Source organism: Cryptomeria japonica, chromosome 8, assembly GCF_030272615.1.
Source record: "Cryptomeria japonica chromosome 8, Sugi_1.0, whole genome shotgun sequence".
Lineage (NCBI taxonomy): Eukaryota > Viridiplantae > Streptophyta > Pinopsida > Cupressales > Cupressaceae > Cryptomeria > Cryptomeria japonica.
The window spans coordinates 446741427-446763709 of record NC_081412.1 but is presented as its reverse complement, the minus strand read 5'-3'; the positions used below and the strand labels follow the sequence as shown (position 1 = coordinate 446763709).

At 44.4% G+C, this 22283-nt stretch overlaps 1 protein-coding gene across 1 annotated transcript in view; it reads left to right on the top strand.

Annotated features, from left to right (window-relative positions):
- Positions 1-22283, top strand: part of LOC131052557 (probable envelope ADP,ATP carrier protein, chloroplastic) — a 163511-nt gene that overhangs the window by 103964 nt on the left and 37264 nt on the right. Inside the window, exons 7-8 of the mRNA XM_057987144.2 lie at positions 20630-20742; positions 21003-21172. Of these exons, the coding sequence (XP_057843127.2) occupies positions 20630-20742; positions 21003-21172 (283 nt within the window). The remainder of the gene's footprint in view (positions 1-20629; positions 20743-21002; positions 21173-22283) is intronic.

The window sequence follows — 22283 nt, the reverse complement described above, 5'->3', positions numbered from 1 at the left end:
TGTTATTTGTTATCCATTTTCACCATATACAATGTCTACATTTGATGCTTTCACAGAAATGTTGATGTTGGAACAATCTAAGTTGTTGAACATGGGGATTTTCAAGTCTTCAAAGTCCAAGGCTTTGGTGGCTAATCAAGGGAGTCAAGGCAAAGATTCCAAGAAGAAGAAGAAGCAATCTAAGTCAAAGCCACAACAGGAAAAAGGACAATCATCCTCTCTATCACAAGGGGATTCTTCATCCTCTTCCAAGAAGGGGACTCCACTTAAGAAGGACAAACCAACTTGTGCTTATTGCAAGAAGTATGGTCATGATGAGCATCGATGCCACACCAAGCAAGTTGATGAGTTGGCAAATCTCCTCAAGAAGAACAATATCAATTTGCCATCCACCTACAACAAGAAGGATTCATCTCCTTCCACTTCCTCACAGTCTAAGGGAAAAGGGCAAGCATTTGTGGCTAAAACAGGTTCTTCACAGTAGTGGATACTTGACTTGGGTGCCTCTTATCACATGGGTTCTACAAAGGAGCAGTTTTCTTCATTGGAGCCATCAAAGGTACCTCACATTTACATAGGTGATGATACACAAGTTGAGGTTGAAGGGAAATGTTCGGTTGCCATGGATGATGGAACATTTGAGAATGTTCTTTATGTTCCTAACTTGTCTACCAATCTTCTCTCTATCTACCAAATCACACACTATGGGAATGGGAAAAAGGTTGAGTTTACACCCGCTTCAGTTGTTGTAAAAGAACTTGATAATGATGCCTTGGTAGCAGTGGGACAAGTCAATGACGACTCAAGGCTTTATTCATTCTCCCACTTTGTGCCAAGTTCTCCTTCTAGGGCCTTGCTTACTCATTCAAATTCAGAAAGTAAGATATGGCATGAGCGGTTTGGTCACCTCAACTACTGCTATCTTCAGTAGCTTAGCACTAAAGACATGGTCACAGGTCTACCTCGAATCAGTTTTTCAGAGTGTGTATGTTCAGGATGTTCCATGAGCAAGCATCCCGAGGAGAAGTTTGATAAGGGGAAAGCTTGGAGAGCTTTGGAAGTTCTTCAACTTGTTCACAGTGATGTAGCAGGTCCATTTCCATCACCTTCATTTAGTAGGGCCCGCTATGTCCTCGCCTTCATTGATGACTACTCCCGCTTTACTTGGGTCTATTTTCTTGTTCATAAGAGTGAAGTATTTGACATATTTCTAGACTTCAAGGCTCATGTGGAGAAGCAATCAGGGAAAGTGGTCAAGATTCTTTGCACAGATAATGGAAGGGAATATGTGAACAAAAGACTTGAGGATTTTTGTACATTTGAGGGGATTGATCTTCAGCATTCTATTGCCTACACTCCACAGCAGAATGGAGTTAACACTCCACAACAGAATGGAGTTGTAGAATGTAAGAATAGAACTCTCAAGGAAATGGCTAGCTGTATGATACATGCACGTTCTCTTGATTCCGCCTTTTGGGCAGAGGCTATCAATTGTGCTACACACATCCAAAATCGGGTTCCTCACAAAGCTTTGAGAAGTATTACTCCTTTTGAGGCTTGGGCTGGTAGGAAACCGATAGGAAACCGATTGTGAGACATTTCAGAGTCTTTGGGTGTCTAGCATGGGCTTGCATTCCTCCGTAGAAACGCAAGGTAGTGGAACCTCAGAGTCGGCCTTGTATTTTTGTTGGATATCCTGAGGGTGTTAAGGCATATCGATTGATGGATCTAGAGACACGAGGTGTTTATTGAGAGGAGTGTTCATTTTGAGGAAGGCTCTCTTAGCTTAGCCTCACTTCCTCCTCTACCTTCCTCCATTGTGGATAGTGATGAGAGTGACTCAGATAATGAGACTCCTTCAACTCAGACTCACAGGGTTACACATCCGCAGGGTCCACTTGCAGTTGAGGAGCCTCATCCTCCACCTCCACCTAGACCTCGTTGGGCTCGACAAACACTTGAGTCAGCGGGTTCTCTTGTTGGGGATCCTTCAGATACACGAAGGACTCGATCACAACATCAGGACCTTCCACATGCATACATTGCTACCGCTTCCAATCCACAGATATTTCAAGAAGCATCAGGGGTTCCCAAGTGGGACCAAGTTATGGAGGAAGAGTATAGTTCCTTGATGAGGAACAACACTTGGGAGTTAGTCCCTCTCCCTAAGGGGAGAAAGATGGTTTGATATAAGTGGATCTATCGAACCAAGTTTGCAGCGGATGGTAGTGTGGATAAGTATAAGGCTCGACTTGTTGCGAAAGGTTTCTCAAAAGTTCTAGGCGTTGACTATACTGAGACCTTTGCGCCTGTAGCCAAGATGAACTCCATTTGCTTGACACTTGCTATTGCTGCAACTCATGGTTGGGCTGTCCATCGGATGGATGTGAAGAGTGCCTTTCTTCATGGGGAGCTTGATGAGGAGATATATATGGAGCAGCCACAGGGTTTCATCCAGGATTCTTCATTGGTTTGCCAACTGAGGAAATCTCTCTATGGCCTTAAGCAGGCCCCTAGGGCTTGGTACGCGAAGATGGATTCCTTTCTTCTCTCAGCAGGGTTCTCCAGGTGTCATTCCGATCCGAATGTCTGCATTTTGCGACAGAATGACTCTCACTTGATACTTGTGCTCTATGTTGATGATTTGATCATTACAGGGAGCACCTCGTCCATCATTAGCAGTGTCAAATCTGCTTTGCATGACAAATTTGCTATGACTGACTTGGGTCTTTTGCACTAGTTTCTCGGGATAGAGATTTCATAGTCACCTTCTGGGATTACACTTTCGCAGACCAAGTATGCTCTTGATCTACTTGCACGCTTTCATATGACTGATTGTAAGCCTGCATTGATTCCCTTTCTTTCAGGAGTCAAGCTTGAGGCTAAGTGCTCTTCTCCACCAGTTGATGCCACATTGTATCGTCAACTTGTGGGTAGTCTCTTCTACTTGACTCACACACGCCCTGACATTTCATTTGTGGTTGGCATGGTTTCTCGCTTCATGCAGGAACCACATCAGCTTTATTGGAAAGCCGCCAAATGCATCCTACACTACATCCAGGGCACACATCATTATGGGATTCACTATGTAGCAGGCACAGGACTTTGCTTGGTTGGATACACAGACTCCGATTGGGCTGGTGATCTTGATGATCGTAAGTCTACTTCTGGTTACAGCTTCCACCTTGGTTCGGGCCCCATTTGTTGGCAGAGCAAGAAGCAACATGCTATTGCTCTCTCTTCGACTGAGGCTGAGTATCGAGGGGCTGTTAATGCAGCGACTGAGACTATTTGGCTTCAGCATATTCTCACAGAGTTTGGGTTCTCCACTCCACGGTCGACAGTTCTACATTGTGACAATCAAAGTGCTATTGCAATCTCGAAGAACCCGGTTCAGCATCAGCGGACCAAACACATTGAGATTCATACGCACTACATTCGAGAGCCGATTCAGGACCAGGTCATTGATTTGCAGTATTGTCCTACAACGGAGCAGGTTGCAGACATTCACCAAACCCTTCACTGAGAGTAAGTTCCAGCAGTTGCGAGCTCTCTTGGAGGTGCGGGATGTTTCACTGGCGGTGTTAGTTGACTTCTCCTTCCTCTCTTATGGGGGGGACTTTTTCCTCTTTGAGAGTCTCTTTGTACATCTCTCTCTCTTTTGGGGGGGAGTTTTTTCCCATTGGGTTTTCTCCCTTTCTCCGTTTGTGAGAGATTGCATTGCATGGGTTTGCTTGCATTTGCATATTGTACATGGGTACGTATCATGGCCTAGTAGCCAGGACCCATCTTGCATTGTTGACTTGAGTCTTCATTCCCGTAAGTTGCACTTAAACGGGGGTGTTGGTGTAATTATTTATTCTTATAGGATATAATTACACTTTACTTAAGTTAACTTAGGATAATGCATCTCTTCGTAGTTTGGATATGAGACACTTAGGGAAGTGTGCACATAGGGATGATGCTTGTAGGAGAAATTCCACCTTTTGTGGTCTTATCTTGCTGTTACATTCCACATTCGGTGGGTGATCCACCGCTTGTGGAATACTATATTATTTCTCCTACCTACCCCTACTTTTTTTTTACCTACCCTTGTTTGTCATTGAGCTACATGTCATGATTGTGTGCTCACATATCTATTTGGCCTTGCCTATATAAGCAGGGCCATATTCATTGTTTTGGTTAATCCAGTTGATCACTTTTGCATATTGATGAGAATACAGTTTGTTCTTGTCAAACTATTGTCTCTCTTTTGTGTGCTTTTCATTGTGCCCTTGATCTTGGCAAAATCTCACACTTTTCCATGACAAAACTTTCTTCTGCTGCATGGGTAGTGCTAAACTTCCAGCGACTAGCGGAATTCTTAACCTTGACAGAGCTTTCTTCCGTTGTCAGCACTGCTAAACTCCCGGCGACTGGCGGAGCCTTTACCTTCGACAAAGCTTTCTTCCGCCATTGTAGTCAAGAGTTTTTTAAGAATATATTTTATTAGAACAAAGTTTGCCCTCTACCCTACAGAATATATTAGTGAATTTCAACGAATTTTTATTAATGTTTTGAAATCTGCCGAATTTCGAACTTCATGACTGAAATTTGCCAAATGCGGTGACTAAGTGTATAACTGTATAAGGAATAAGTAAACACATTGCAATGAACTTTGAAGAATAAGTTATAAGTAGAAACTAGAAAGATTGTGTTGGAGTATCTAAAAAGGATCTAACCCTAAAGATAGTAAAAGCGCTAATTAACTTACCCCTATCATTTCAGCTCAAGGTGTAGAAATAATAGCATAAATCTATTTCAGTTTTGTCGTCATGAAAAACATCTTTATATGTGTAATGACCACTCTAGACGATCTTTTATTTTTTAACAAGCATAAGAACCACGCAAACTAAAACAATGCTTATATCTGCTATTAAGTACTGATAATGATTACAAGCTGATACAAATGTTGGTACAAGGCAGGACATTGAAAAGACACTTTCTAGATTGCCCAAATTGCATGAAACTAGCATCCAATAGAAAAAAATAAATGAAAATACCTTGGAAAGGCAGCTGAAATGATCACTATAGGTCCGAAACACACATTTTGGTTTAAATTACTGTATACAACAATGTAGGTCTAATACAACTAGAAAATATGTTGCAGGTCTGAAACATCACCATTGTAGGTCCAAGCAACCCCTTAAAGCCTCCTAAAACTCACTCTATGCAACCATGTTCGCCCCCAAACAATGCCAAACAGCCTGAGATAGACTGAACCTACCAATCAGTATTAAAAAATTGCAAGTCAGTTTGCAAGTCCCCTCCAAGTTTGAGGGACGTTTGGGAGTCAAGCTTACACGGACCACCTCATCCATCATTTGCAGTGTCAAATCTGTTTTGCATGACAAATTTGCTATGACTGACTTGGGTCTTTTGCACTAGTTTCTCGGGAAAGAGATTTCATAGTCACCTTTCGGGATTACACTTTCTCAGACCAAGTATGCTCTTGATCTACTTGCACGCTTTCATATGACTGATTGTAAGCCTGCATTGACTCCCTTTCTTTCAGGAGTCAAGCTTGAGGCTAAGTGCTCTTCTCCACCAGTTGATGCCACATTGTATCGTCAACTTGTGGGTAGTCTCTTCTACTTGACTCACACACGCCCTGACATTTCATTTGCGGTTGGCATGAGCTTCATTGGAAAGCCGCCAAACGCATCCTACACTACATCCAGGGTACACATCATTATGGGATTCACTATGTAGCAGGGACATGACTTCGCTTGGTTGGATACACAGACTCCGATTGGGCTGGCGATCTAGATGATCGTAAGTCTACTTCTGGTTACAGCTTCCACCTTGGTTCGGGCCCCATTTGTTGGCGGAGCAAGAAGTAGCATGCTATTGCTCTCTCTTTGAGTGAGGCTGAGTATCGAGGGGTTGTTAACGCAGCAACTGAGACTATTTTGCTCCAGCATATTCTCACAGAGTTTGGGTTCTCCACTCCACGATCGACAGTTCTGCATTGTGACAATCAAAGTGCTATTGCAATCTCGAAGAACCCGGTTCAACATCAGCGGACCAAACACATCGAGATTCATATGCACTACATTCGAGAGTCAATTCAGGACCAGGTCATTGATTTGCAATATTGTCCTACAACACAGCAGGTTGTAGACATATTCACCAAACCCTTCATTGAGAGTAAGTTCCAGCAGTTGCGAGCTCTCTTGGGGGTGCGGGATGTTTCATTGGGTTTGTCAGCTGACTTCTCCTTCCTCTCTTATGGGGGGGACTTTTTCCTCTTTGAGAGTCTCTTTGTACATCTATCTCTCTTTTGGGGGGGAGTTTTTTCCCACCAGGTTTTCTCCCTTTCTCCGTTTGTGAGAGATTGCATTGCATGGGTTTGCTTGCATTTGCATATTGTACATGGGTACGTATCATGGCCTAGTAGCCAGGACCCATCTTGCATTGTTGACTTGAGTCTTCATTCCCGTAAGTTGCACTTAAACGGGGGTGTTGGTGTAATTATTTATTCTTATAGGATATAATTACACTTTACTTAAGTTAACTTAGGATAATGCATCTCTTCGTAGTTTGGATATGAGACACTTAGGGAAGTGTGCACATAGGGATGATGCTTGTAGGAGAAATTCCACCTTTTGTGGTCTTATCTTGCTGTTACATTCCACATTCGGTGGGTGATCCACCTCTTGTGGAATACTATATTATTTCTCCTACCTACCCCTACTTTTTCTTACCTACCCTTGTTTGTCATTGAGCTACATGTCATGATTGTGTGCTCACATATCCATTTGGCCTTGCCTATATAAGCAGGGCCATATTCATTGTTTTGGTTAATCTAGTTCATCACTTTTGCATATTGATGAGAATACAGTTTGTTGTTGTCAAACTATTGTCTCTCTTTTGTGTGCTTTTCATTGTGCCCTTGATCTTTGCAAAATTTCTTACTTTTCCATGACAGAGCTTTCTTCTTCTGCCACATGGGCAGTGCTTAACTTCCAGCGACTAGCGGAATTCTTAACCTTGACAGAGCTTTCTTCTGTTGTCGGCATTGCTAAACTCCCGGCAACTGGCGGAGCCTTTACCTTCGACAAAGCTTTCTTCCGCCATCGTAGTCAGGAGTTTTTTAAGAATATATTTTATCAGAACAAATTTTGCCCTCTACCCTACCGAATATATTAGTGAATTTCAACGAATTTTATTAATGTTTTGAAATCCGCCAAATTTCGAACTTCATGACTAAAATTTGCCGAATGCGGTGACTAAGTGTACAACTGTATAAGGAATAAGTAAACACATTGCAATGAACTTTGAATAATAAGTTATAAGTAGAAACTGTTAGCCGCATTATTGTACGCGGGAATAAGACTAGTTAATTAAGTCGTAATTGTGTTGGTTAGTTGGCAGCCGAGGGGTGGTAGTTGCGGTGCGACGGTTGGCATTTGTACCCCCTCGGTATCCTTATATACTTCGGCATGTAACTTGTAAGAGACACTAATTATGAATAAAAGAATACCTCTTATACTTTGTCTGATATTTATGTCATTATTTTGCATTATGTTTTAAGTTATTCACCCGAGAGGGCAAACATTTGGCGTCGTTGCCTAGACGTACTCGGGAACGGAAGACGTGGATGGCGCACAGACACAATGGGCCTACTCGTTGGTGAGGTGAACCCAGAGGCCGACGACACGCGGACAAAACTTTACACAGGAGAAGACACCGCAACGAGAGAATTTTCAATTCTACTCCAGGTAGCCATCCATACCTACGTCAGACGCGAGGCGACGGAAGCAGAAATCCCACCAAGTGCCGTGTGGACAGCACTTGAGGTTAGCCCGACAGTAAACCGGTTGATGAACCAACTCCCCCGGTTGCTTGCACAGGCATCGCCGGCACAACAGGCTCACCTGGAGGAGATTGCCCAGGGAGAGCGACGTCAACAAATTCTTCAGCAGTACGAAGAAAAGAGCCGATGGGAAGCGGAACGGGATGGTGCCAGGCCAGGAGGGAATTGAACCTTGAAACTTTCTATATTCAAATAAAAGTGTCATTGACACGAGTTGTATCTCACGAAATGAATTAATAAAGACGTGTTTTGGTTTATGCATTGTGAGTTATGGAAATGTGTGACAATTAATGCCCAACCTACTGAATAAAGATAGAAATAAAAAAGCGGAAACGGACGAGTGTATTGGGTGCGCAGAGGGCATTGATTCTGGAGCAGCGAGTAGAATGGAGACGGAGGCTAAGGCAACTTGCCGAAGGACGACCTGCCGAAGGGTGGCCTGAAGGGAACCACAGAGGTGTCACGGAGGGTGCAGAAGCCGAGGGAAGTTTCCACGTGTCGCTAGAACACCGTAGGGTGCGGAGCCATGAACAGTTTCTGGAAGAAACAAGGTTGCGGCGAAATCTAGTCGAAGAGACCCAGGATCGGTTTAGAAACTTATCCCTTACACCACAAAGTGAGGACCACCAACGGGAACCAGGAGTGGGTGCGGGTGAGAGCGAAGGGGAGGGCAACCGTACGGGTTTAGGTGCCACAGACGACAGGCAAAACACCGTACCCCCAGTTGCCCACGCAGGACACACCACCGACGCCGGAGGAAGCAGCGCAGGGCCACAGGCACAGCCAAGCCCAGGAAGACGACCCGGGATGGCGAGTAAACAAAAATTGCCAAAGTTCACAGGGGACGGCAAGGAAGACCCCTTACGACATTGCCGTACATGTGAAACCATTTGGTTCGCCAACGGAGTGACAGACCAGGATGACTGGGTACAGCAGTTCCCAGCCACGTTATGTGGAGTTGCCATAGATTGGTACTCCGACGTGGACAAGCAAAAAGTGGCCACGTGGGCCAATCTACAGGGGGAATTCACGGAGGAGTTTCGGTTGCTCCGTGATGACAATGAAATTGTAACGGAGATATACAGTACGAAACAAGGTACCAAGGAGACAGTACGGGCATACAGCAGGAGGCTGAAGGAATTGCTGGGAAAAATGGAAAGCCAACTAGCAGACGGATTGAAGAAACGATGGTTCGTTGAAGGATTGAAATCCTCCCTACGAAAAAAGATGAAAATTGTACCCCCGACGTCGTATGACGACGCCTATAATAGGGCGATGGACCTAGAGAGCGAATACAAAACGTCAAAGAAGAAGAAAAGTAATAAATACTCATCTGATGATGATGAAGACTCTGACGGGGAAAGCAGTAGCGGTGGCGAATCGAGTAAAAAGGTGCACGCTCTCCAAAAGGACATGGAACGAATGCTGAAAGAATTCAAAGCCATGAAGGGGAGTTCAAGTAAGACTGAAGAAAACGACGTGTGGTGTACCGACTGTAGGAGTGACGGACACACCAAGGGGTCCTGCCCCAAGAAGGCTTTCTGTGACATTTGTCAGATTGCGAGACATTTGACAAAGGAATGTCCCTACAATATGAAAACCAGGAGCCAACAAGTTCTCTTCACGCAAGAGAAGCTGGCTATCGGAACTTCGCAAACCGCCAACAATAGTGCATCATCTGGCGGATATCGGAACAACCAGCGAGGGGGGAAGTCCAATAATAATAATAGGAGCCGGATCCAATATGATGCAAAGGGACGGCCAATGATCCAGTGCCGAGCCTGCAATCAATGGGGCCACTTTGTCAGGGAATGCACCTCAGAAGAAACTCCACAAAAACTATGCAAATGGTGTGGGCCTGGAGACCATGATGATGGAACTTGCCCAAAGTCAGGAGTGAACCTGCTTAACATTGACAGGACGGAGGAACGGGTATTGGCAATCACACGGTCACAGGCAAAGAAGGCCACATACCCGGACCCTCGCACGGAGAAGCAGCGGGCGCTGTAGGCCAAGGCTGAAGTGGCGAAGGAAATGTTGGCACAAGGGACCACCCAGGAAGCGGTAAGTACTTCCCGCTCTGAGGCGGAGGAAAATATCCTGAAGCAAATGCTGTAGATTGAAGTACCCGTGAAGATGAAGGACCTCCTGGAAATGATGCCGCAATTACGTACGATACTCCTACGTACGGTGCAAGTAACTCCGCACAGTCAGGCGACCCAGAATACGGATGTTTTCGGCATAACACCTACAGACCCATTGGTCCTGACACTATACAGCGGCCGGCACCCGACGGTGGTAGAAATGGGAATACTTGGCACCATTTTGACTGACACTATTGTCGACGGCGGGTCGGGAGTGAATGTGCTTCCGGAAGAAACCTGGAAGCAGCTTGGCAAGTCGACACTATGGCCGTCAACCTTCAACTTACTGGGAGCGGATCAACATGGTATCAAACCCCTTGGAACGCTCATGGTGCAACAAGTGACCATCGGGACACAACCATTTGTCCTTGACTTCGTGGTGATTCCGCTCGCCAAGAAAGGATACGACGCCATTCTGGGCAGAGGGTGGTTGATGGTAGCCAGAGTGAATCCCAACTGGAAGTGTAACACGTTGTCAATGGAGAAAGCTGGGAGAAAATTTATTATCGACCTGAAAACACAACTTGTGAGTGAAGAACTCGCGTCAGAGTCGGAATCAGACAGCGAGGGTGGAGTTGACGGAGGAAAGTACGGAAGGGAACCAAACGAGGAAGGCATCCTGGGAATCCAAGGATGTTCTGAGGACGAGACTGATTCCCCCTTAATGGGCTCTTCCACTAGCAAATGGAGGACTACAAGCTGCTGTATGGGTGCAACATGTTGCAGGTTGACGAGGAATCGGACGAGAACGAATTTCCGCCAGCATACGGGGAATACACTGAAGGGGATGCCCTGGTCAACGAAGTACCAGCGCACAGGTTTGACGTGATGAAACCAATCCGGTACGAAGAGTCCGTAAAACCAACAAACCTCGGCACGGAAGCAGAGCCAAGGAACATCCTGGTTGGCGACGACTGGAATCCAGTCCTGAAAGTCGCCGCGTTTAAAATATTCATGGAATACAAGGATGTATTCGCTTGGACGTATAAGGACCTCAAAGGGGTGCCACCAGAACTGTGCGTACACCAAATTTCACTCGTACCTGGGGCTGTACCTGTACGGAAGAGGCCGTATAGAATGAATAAAAACTATGCGGCGAGAGTGAATGATGAAATTGAACGTATGCTCGAAGTTGGGATTATTTTTAAAGTGCAGACCAGCGAGTGGGTGTCGCCCATAGTGATATCCCTTAAAAAAGAGGCAAACCAGATCCGAATTTGCGTGGATTTTAGATGCCTTAACGCGGTCACCATAAAAGACCCGTTTCCAATACCATTTACGGATAGCATCTTGGAAGAAGTGACCAGTCATGAAATTTATTCATTCATGGATGGATTTTTTGGGTATTACCAGATATCCATCGCCGAAGAAGACAAATTAAAAACCACCTTCATAGTGGAGGATGGCGTGTACGCGTATAATCGAACGCCGTTCGGATTATGCAACGCACCAACAACATTTCAACGGATAATCCTTCACATATTTGAAAAGATGTCAGTAGGGAACTTCAGGGCGTTCCTTGACGACTGGTCCATCTACAATAACTAAGATACACATCTGGCCGCACTTGGCGAATGTATGGAGAGATGCAGGCGAGCTCGCCTAGCACTCAACCCCAAAAAATGCAGATTCATGGTGCCTCAAGGGAAGTTGTTAGGACACATAGTGTGCAAGGTTGGACTCAAGACTGACCCAGACAAGATTCGGGTGATAGTGGAAATGGAGGCACCGACAGATGTCACGGGAGTCAAATCCTTCCTAGGACACATAGGGTATTACAGGCGATTTATCAAAAATTTTGCTTGAGTATCCTGCCCTCTGGACAAGCTGACAAGGAAAGGTGAACGGTATACATGGGGGACGGCTCAGGAAGAGGCCTTCCAAGAACTGAAGTCACGATTGGTGGGTGCGCCAATCCTAACGTATCCTGACTGGGACAAAGAGTTCCACGTACACGTTGACGCATCCAATTTTGCCATAGGGGCCACACTGGCGCAGGTTGGCGACCACGGGCTAGATCACCCGGTCTACTTTGCAAGCAGACTCCTGTCGAAGACATAGAAAAATTATAGCACCACAGAAAGGGAAGCCCTCGGGATGGTGTACTTCGTCCAGAAATTTTGACATTACTTGCTGGCCACCTCGTTCACATTTTATGTGGACCACCAGGCGTTAATGTACCTCGTAAACAAGCCAATTATCCAAGGACAAATCAGCCGATGGCTGCTATTGCTACAGGAATTTACATTTAACATTATCGTAAGACCTGGCAAAAGCCATATGATAGCTGACCAACCGTTGAGAATCCAGTTAGGAGAACCAGCCGAAGGAGTGAATGAAGATTTTCCAGACGCTCATTTGTTTCGCATCGCGGTTCTCCCCGCCTGGTATGCAAGCGTGGGGGAATACTTGTCGACATCATGGTTTCCGAGGGAGATGCCACCAGGAGAAAGAAGGAAACTGGTACTGAGGAGCAAGACATTCCAACTCATTAATGGCCTCTTGTATAAAATGGGACCCGACCAGATCCTACGACGATGCGTCCTAGAAGAGGAAATTCAGGGCGTCCTAAGGGAAGCACATGAAGGGCCCGCAGGTGGACACATGGGGCCCGACACCACGGCGAGGAAAGTTCTGTTGGCAGGACTGTGGTGGCTGACACTATATAATGACGCTAGAGAGTGGGTGACGAGCTGTGATACATGCCAACGGGCCGGACGGCCATTAAAGAGGGATTTTATGCCCCTCAACCCATCGAATGCGCAGGAACTGTTTGAGAGATGGGGATTGGATTTCATCGAACCATTAAAACCAAGTAGAGCCCGACGATGCAGATACATTGTAGTGGCAACAGAATACTTGACCAAGTGGGTGGAAGCACGGGCCTTACCGGACAATTCGGCGGTCAATACAACAAAATTCATCTATGAACACATCATTACGCGGTATGGGATTCCAATCCAACTGACGAGTGACAGAGGAGGACATTTTGTCAATCACATAATCCGATTGCTAACAACGGAGTTCAAAATTTTCCACTCCATATCAAGCCCCTACTATCCATGGGCGAACGGGCAGGCCGAGGCGACCAATAAAATAATCATGTCGGTGATTTATAAGTCTTGCGGAGTGGAGAAGGATCACTGGGAGGAGCGCCTACCATCAATACTTTGAGCATACCGAACAACTTACAAGGTAACTACTAGATAGACTCCCTTCTAGCTAATGTATGGACAAGAAGCCATGGTGCCAGTTGAATTCATGGTGTCGAGTCTCCGGATCGCCATCGATAATTGACTTGGCGACATGGAAAGCCTGAGGGAGAGACTGTACGCTTTGAACAAATTGGATGAACGAAGGATGATGGCTTAGTGGGTGACAGAGACAGCCCAGCAAAGACGGAAAGTTTGGCACGACAAGCATCTCCGGTGAATGAAGTTTACTCCTGGGTAGTTGGTGTTGAAATTCAACAGAAGGAAAGAAATCAAACCTGGGAAATTCAAAGCGCGATGGCTAGGGCCCTTCAAGGTACGCGAGGTCAATACTAACGGGGCGATCAAGTTGTGGGTGCTCGACGGGAAGGAGATACCAAACATAGTCAATGGGTCGAAATTAAAGACTTACCACAAACGGAGGGAGCCTGGACCCTCCAGTCAGGATGCTTGATAGACTAAATCTACCCAAAAAAAAAAAAATAAATAAATTTACGGCTGTGCGACGACCGTACGGAGAAAACTGTATGGCGAGAAGAAAAAAACAAAAAACAAAAACAAAAAAACCAAAAAAAAAAAACCGTACGGCCGTACTACGGCCGTACGAAGAAAACCGTACGATGAAAAAAAAAAGAAAAAAAAAAGAGGGACAAGTGGGACCACCGTACGGTGGAACCATCGTGCGGTGGTCACACCGACGGTGGATGCCACCGTGCGGTGGTCACCGCACACCGTAGCCTGCACAATAAAACCCTGCCGCGTAGCATAAAACACACACACGCGCAGCCGCACACGCTCGCACACGCCGCGCACACCGCAGCCCACACACGCACAAGCCCGCACAGACACACACGCACAGCCCGCACAAGTCTGCAGTAGCCGCACAAGGGAGCACCGTACACTGGGGAAGGTTATTTGAAAAGCGGCAGACGGGTTTTTGTTTTTAAAAAAAAAAAAAAAGGAGGTTATAAAAGCAGAATTGAAGAAGTAATCTGGGACTAATGGACATAAACAGGAACAAGGCAGATTGGCGGAAATGGTTGCAGCCGTTAGAAGACAAGTTGCAGGGAGGGCAAAAAGAAACCAGTGCAGACACAGGCAAACGGATTTTGCCATCTGGGGTGCGTATTGCAGGTAGCCTCGGTATGAGCACTAGTCAAAAAAGCAAGAAGCATCGTCCCAAACCCTTGGCGACAAAGGACAAAGATGAAATAACGACAGATAATACTATGTTCGAGGGTTCGAATGGAATCGACTGTCGGAACTGGTGGGCAAAGACACCTTAGGATGATCTGATAAAGAAAAGCCTTCGCCAGGCACAGGTACACTAGGTCATCCAGATGCCAGTTTTTTCGATAAAGGACTTTGAGGTGGTTTTGCGTGCCATGATTGGCAGCTATGACAGACATCACCACCAGTCGATATTTGATTATCAACATCAGAGGATAACAATGTCATTCACGATAGGCGAGTTCACTAGGGTATTTGGCATACCGGGGATAAAAGGAAACAAAATAGACACTTCACAAAAAATATCCCCAAAAAATCGTGCCACACTGCTGCAGTTGATGTTGCGCGATAACCTTACCCAGGGCGAGAAAGATAGCCTCAAGAGTGTAGGCAAGAGTCGGGGGGTGAAGAAACAATTTTTTGCCAAGGGAGTATGGCGATGCCTGTTGTCGGTGGTGAAGAGTCGCCTCATAGGTGCCACCCGTGCGTTGGACATAGCCATTGTACAGATAGTGTTGATGAACGGGCTGCACAATGGAGTGGTATAGGATTGGGCGTCACTATTGGCGAATAGGATGGACGAGTTCATGACGCTGCAATACAAAAAGTTCTACATGCCGCATCACGCCATCAGATTATTCCTCGACGTAGTCCGCACACAGATCACATCGGGCTCACAACCATTGGAGCCGCAGGGGCGTGTTGCACCAGACCAGCCGCCCATATTCTATTGGTCACACTTGGACGTCTTGGCACATGGCACGGAGGCACATTTGGGCACAAAAAGAAAGAAGGCCGCCATGTTCGAAAAAGGAGTCCGACACAGAAGAGTCCGAGGCTGACGATGCAGAAAGTGGCAGGGAGGAATCTGTAGACACCTCCCAGGTAAGCGGAGGAAGCTTCCGACTGACAGAGAGAAGAGGCGACCAGTTGCCTGAAGAGGGGGTAGTGGAGTCGGCAGGTATAGTAGGGTCTACTTCAGCATCACAGGTGTAGGTCCACTTTACACCAGCCTGCTTACCAGAGACTTGTCAGTTGGCGGTGCCGCGGTCCTTCGGGACAGTGAGTGTAGTCACCACGGTACCAGTTCCTAGCTTCGGGCAGCCTCGGGTGACGATAGCGATGACACCACCACGGGTGGAGACCTTGGCAAGTGCAGAGACTTCCATGGCCCACGATGTGCCAGAGGCTTCCATGGTGCACGAGGTGCCGGATGTGACAAGACAAGATGTGCCAGGGTTGCCCGGATATATGCAGGAGGCAATGACGGTAGCAGGCACTCTTCATGATGACTTCACCAACTGGTTGAGCCGTTACCAAATGGCAGCCGTGGCACCGGGAGAGGCCACTCTATCCCTAGGGCGGACCATGTATTCCTTGGGTGTCATTGATCTCGAGGAAGGGAGTTCCTGAGCAGCAGGGCAGTTCAGAGGGTTGCCTCACCCCCTGCGGTGGTAGTCACCAGTTCGTACAGAGCAGAGGGGGTGCCTGTAGGAAGTCAGTCGGGTGCAGAGTTGGAGTAGTTTATTACCGAGATGACTCTGGGAGCACAGCGGCTTGTGTCATCTGACACGCCCAGTCCGATGTGACCATGGTTGAGTGGATGGAAGGGCTATTGACCTTTGCCCGCACCGGATGCCGAGCTGAGTTTGAGAGGTGTTTTGAGTGTGCCGGGTGGCCGGCCACGGAGAGCCTGGCGATGTTGGAGGCTTGGCGCCTCACTGAGGGGGTTGGCGAGACCCGGATGCAGTCGTTGGTGAGAGAGGTAGAGCAGGCCTTTCGTGAAGGTTATCTGGAGCTTCGGAGGTCACAACAGACGGCAACCACAGTTGAGGCTTTGAGGGTGGCAGCAGTAACAGCTCGGGAGGAGCTGGCTACCAGGCTTCGAGAGCTAGAGGCTACCATGGCACAAAACCAGACAGTGATGGACACTTTAGTAGCAGAGAAGTCTGCCTTGCTGATACAGTTGGAAGAGGAGAGGGCATCGAGGGAGCTGTTGGAGACTCAGTTGGTCAGTGCACTAGAAAGTGTGGACAAGAAGGATAAGGAGGTGCTCGAGGCAGTCTATATGGTAAAGACTGCTATGGAGCGGCAGATGGTCACGGAACGGGATCTCAAGAGGAGGACAGAGCAGGTGTATGAGCTCCGTGGGCACTTGGCGTCCATTGCTCCACCACCACTGGCGCCTTCTTCATCAGGGACGCCTTCTGCACTTCCTTAGTTTTTTTTTCTTCTTCTGGATTTTTGCGAGCTCCATGTATTCTCCATTTTGTTGTAAGTCGCCTGGAGACAACTTTTCTTTTTGGGGGGGATGATGTTAGCCGCATTATTGTACATGGGAATAAGACTAGTTAATTAAGTCGTAATTGTGTTGGTTAGTTGGCAGCCGAGGGGTGGTAGTTGCGGTGCGACGGTTGGCATTCGCACCCCCTCGGTATCCTTATATACTTAGGCATGTAATTTGTAAGAGACACTAATTATGAATAAAAGAATACCTCTTATACTTTGTCTGATATTTATGTCATTATTCTGCATTATGTTTTAAGTTATTCACCCGAGAGGGCAAACAGAAACTAGAAAGATTGTGTTGGAGTATCTTAAAAGGATCTAACCCTAAAGATAGTAAAAGCGCTAATTAACTTATCCCTATCATTTCAGTTCAAGGTGTAGAAATAATAGCATAAATCTATTTCAGTTTTGTCGCCATGAAAAACATCTTTATATGTGTAATGACCACTCTAGACGATCTTTTATTTTTTAACAAGCATAAGAACCACGCAAACTAAAACAATGCTTATATCTGCTATTAAGTACTGATAACAAATTACAAGCTGATACAAATGTTGGTACAAGGCAGGACATTGAAAAGACACTTTCTAGATTGCCCAAGTTGCATGAAACTAGCATCCAATAGAAAACAATAAATGAAAATACCTTGAAAAGGCAGCTGAAATGATCACTATAGGTCCGAAACACACATTTTGGTTTAAATTACTGTATACAACAATGTAGGTCTGATACAACTAGAAAATATGTTGCAGGTCTGAAACATCACCATTGTAGGTCCAAGCAACCCCTTAAAGCCTCCTAAAACTCACTCTATGCAACCATGTTCGCCCCCAAACAATGCCAAACAGCCTGAGATAGACTGAACCTACCAATCAGTATTAAAAAATTGCAAGTCAGTTTGCAAGTCCCCTCCAAGTTTGAGGGACGTTTGGGAGTCTTGGGGACGTCTGGGAGTCCCCTTTGGCATTTCTAACACAAGAAACTTCTGGGAAATGTCCCCCTGGTGAGGAAACGTCTCAGAGATGGCGGAGGAAACTTGGTGGCGGTGGAGGGATGGAGGAGGTACGTTCTCTAAGAGTCTCCCCTCTCAGGGATGTCCCCGTCTCGGAAACGCCTACATTTTCAGGGGGGACGCGTTCCTGTGGAACACTGATATATATACATATATGTATATATGTATGTATGTATAATATCAACATTATTGTGAAACATAAAAATAAATATTATGCACAAAGAGATTTACATAAGAAACACTATTTTTGTTTGATAGATTAATTGCAGGTTCCATCGAGAACTGCACACCCCTAGAAGAATTATCAAAAGATCACAAACTGCTCTAAACATACATATATATTTGAAAGATTCAAGATGCATCTGTATCAGACACTTGAGATACTAAAGAAATGTGAACTCCTGCTCACATGGAGGTCTGCATAATATCGGACTTTTTCCCTTTCCTATTCCAGCTTCTGACTAGAATGTCTTCATGAAAACCTTTTGCACAGCAATTGAAAAGTTTTGCACAGCAACTAGAAAAAATGTGCAGTCACTGCAAGCCTTTACAGCAATTAAGCACACTTATGCAGTAACCATACAATATAAACCAGAGAAGCGAAAAAACCTTGTCAGTTGATTACTTATCATTCCAAATTTCCATCCAACTACTTTTCTAATATGATCGGAGGATCATTTAAGATTAAGAAGAAGCTTTCTTCCTTGAATGAGATTTTCTATAAGAGGCTAAGTCCAAACCCCTTTACTAGAGTACAGATCTTCCATAACTGAAGCCTCCTCTCCCTCATTAAAGAAGAGCGCCTCATCAATAGAATCCAAAAGCATGGCCTTAGTATCTGGTTTTGGTAGAACAGGAAACTCCTTTGAATAGAGCTCACCTAAAAATTCCTCCAAAATCCTTGAAAAGAGGGTTTCAGTATAAAATTTATTAACAGGCTTAGAAATAATAAAAGATGGAGCAGTTGAAGCTCCCACAGGAGGCTTGCATTTCTCTCCAGCAAGAACTTTATTCTGGCCTAAAGAAGACTCTTGTAATGAAGGAGCCTTCTTTAACATTATCTTATTAGTTTCTGAAGAAACTCGAACTGAAGAAACCTTCTCAAAAAGCATAGAGGGCACCTGCTTTATGAAGACACTCATAAATTCATAATCATTAAGTGGTGGGTTTAGCATCTTTCCACCATGAGGAAGAGCTGACTGATTTTTGTTTCAAACTACATTCTGGTGCCACATGGCTCATTGCAAAATTGTTTTGACACCAGAAGGCTATCTTTTCATAATCTATCTTTTGAACCCAAATTTAGGCTTCCAACTTCAGCCTTGTTTTTCAGGGAGAGCTTTTGCAATATTCAGTTTCATTTGAATACAGGTGAAAGTTGTATTGGAGAAATTTATTGTTTCAGGAGCATTAGAAATATACTCACCAAGGGAGTAGCCTGCAACCAAGATTCAATCCAAAACTAAAGAGGGAGATAAGGGGGCCTGACCCAAACAGGAATCACCCCAAAGGTTTCCACTTTCTGTCAATAGGATAAAGACTGGAAACTATGATTTCAGAATGCAATAATGATTCCCCAATACCACATGATAAATTTATTCATAGAGAGTTAAATCTCTAAATTTTTTTAGATTCAAAAATTGCAATAAAAAATCTCATGTGCATGGATACAGTTCACAGTACTTTCCATACTCAGCTTCCAGTTGTAAGAGTTCTAACTATGCACCTCTGGTACACTTGGCCAATATATATTAGATTTACAAACCTATTTCCTCCATGATAATCTTCTTCTTCTAAGGCTTCCTCTTCAAAGACCAAATGAGGAGATAGCTCAGAACATTTCAAAGGAACAGGCTTCGCAAAATTAGAGCCCTTCCCTTTTTCCACTCCTATAGATTCTTTATCTACCTGTCCTGTTCTTGCACAGCTGCAGCAAAAGATTTTTGTGCAGGACTAGAAGACTTACCTGTAGCAGCTTTTGAAGCTCCATTAGCAGCAGATGACAGAATATCTTGAGTGGGCAGATCCTATGGTATACTCAAATAAACTAGAGTCCATTGGGACTCATCTAGGTGGCTTTTGCTAGGAGTTGCAGGAGCCACCACACAGGCTGAAACTGTGCCCAACTCTCCATCTACTCCTATTCCAGTGATCCCAGCTTCCCTGCACAGTGCAGACAGCTTGCAAATATCCAAGATGTTAGAAGAAACCCTAGGGTTTCCATGAACAGCGATTTGATTGGACAACCATTATGCTGTGGTTTGCTAATCTTCATAGCATCTAGCAGGGTGCTTGTATTTTGCCTTTCTCCATTTAGTACATCCTTTTTTCATATCTTCCAGGTTCAGACAGTTCCAGAGCCACTAGGTGAGTAAGTTTATCCCTAATCCATTGAAGCAGATTTTCAAATAATATGCCTTATCAATTCATCTGGAATTGACAAACCTTGAAGCCGGTGTGGACCAGACCCAAACTTGTGCTTACCATTGTTTCCATTTTTTCAATTAGTGATGCCCTACCCATTTAGGTATTAGGGGAGCTGTAGCAGCCGCAACCATCATAGTAACCACTAATAGTAAGTATATACTGTGTAGCATGTAACTACGAAAGAACAATTATTGATCTTGCATAACTTAAAATTATCACGAAACATAGAAAGAAAAAAAAGATTTATCTTGTCGTGATTAACAGATACAAATTGACAAAAATGACTACTCAATTGGGATGGGTTACCAAGACACATCCATAAGTGGACTGAATATTGAGAAATGAAAATATACGTTATAATTTATAACAAGTTTGTATGTGTTTGCTTTGAGTTAACATTACTATTTGTCTATAAAGTAATTTCACTTAATATTGTCATCTTCTACCTAATTCACAGGTTGCAATAAATATGTTACAAGATGAGGGATTTGGATCATTTTATAGAGGTCTTGGGCCATCTCTTCTTGGCATTGCACCCTACATTGCTGTCAACTTTTGTATTTTTGATTTGTGAGTATATAATCTCTCTCTGTTGACTTTTTCTTATTGGTTCACTTGTGAATTGTGATTGAGATCATTATTCTTATTGGAAATTGTTGTTGAAATATAAATATTCATGACTATATCGAGGACTACCTCAGCTCAACGAATTGTTTCTAAGTCCATGCATGATTTTTTCCTGATCAAGTAGCCAAGCCTGTTACTTTTAGCATACCATTTACAGGTGCATAAAATTGAAGGTTTTCACTTCCTTTCCATTCAAATGGCAGAATTAAGAAGTCCCTTCCAGAGGAGTTGAGGAAGAAACCAGAGGCTTCTTTTGCAACTGCAATTATTTCAGCCACATGTGCAACATTGATATGCTATCCTCTTGACACAGTTAGGAGACAGATGCAAATGAAGGGCTCCCCGCATAAAAATGTTTTGAATGCCTTTTCAGGTATTAGATAACCTGAATTCTAAAGAATGTTCAAGAATAGAATTTAAACAGAATTCTTTCATATTAAGTTCAGTTTGATATTTCTGTTCTTTCTCTTCTTGTAAGGTAGCCATGGAGAAAACTTACTTATTTGTAGAAAATCTGAAGGGTGCAGCTTGAGTCCTTGCTATTGCTTGCTCAATACTGTGGGGCGATTTATCATGTCATCACACAGCTTCTTGTATGAAAATGGACAGGAAATCTAAAGGAAAGGATAATTTTCTTTTGTCAACATTTCATAGTAATATACCTACCTCATTCTGTCAGCTGTCAAAGTGCAATAAAGTAAGGTCTATGACTGTTTTTAACAAAGACATGTTTATATTATTCTCATCTGAAACCACAGACCGAGCATAGGTAGAAGCTTTTAACCAGGCAGTACAGAAAATTTTCTCTCATTATTGCATCTGAAACCACAAACCAGGTATAAAGGATGACCTAATCTTTCTTACTGGGCAGCATGGCTTGTTATCTGCACCCAGGGTATGGCACATCAAAATTGACAGGTACTTGGATGAACAGGTGTTGTAGCAGGGTTGTTTAGATTCAAATTTATACACCAAAAGCATAGGTAATGATATCATAATACTGTTCATATATGTAGATGATGTCATTATTATAGGTAGTGAGGCATGTATTGTTGAGAAAATCAGATATAATATGAGTACAACTTTTGACATGACTGATCCAGGCCTCCTATGTCACTGCCTAGGTGTAAAAGTTTGGCAAAAAGGTGGTAGCTTTTTTATCTCACAAACCAAATATGGCAAGAATTTGCTTGACAAATTAGGAGTGATAGATTGCAAAATCTTGCCACAATTATGGAGAAAGGGCTGAGTCTTTGAGCCAATACTGACTCTCAAGTGGCTAATGAGTTAGCTTACATGCAACTAATAGGAAGCTTAATAGCCACTAGACCTAATTCAAGGTATGTTGTGAGTTTCATTTCCCAATTCATGAGAATGGTAAAGATAGAGCATTGGACTGTAGCAAAGAGGGTGTTGGGATATGTGAAAGGTACACATGACTTTGGCATTTTGTGTAACGGAAGCAAAGATTCTAGCGTGTGTGG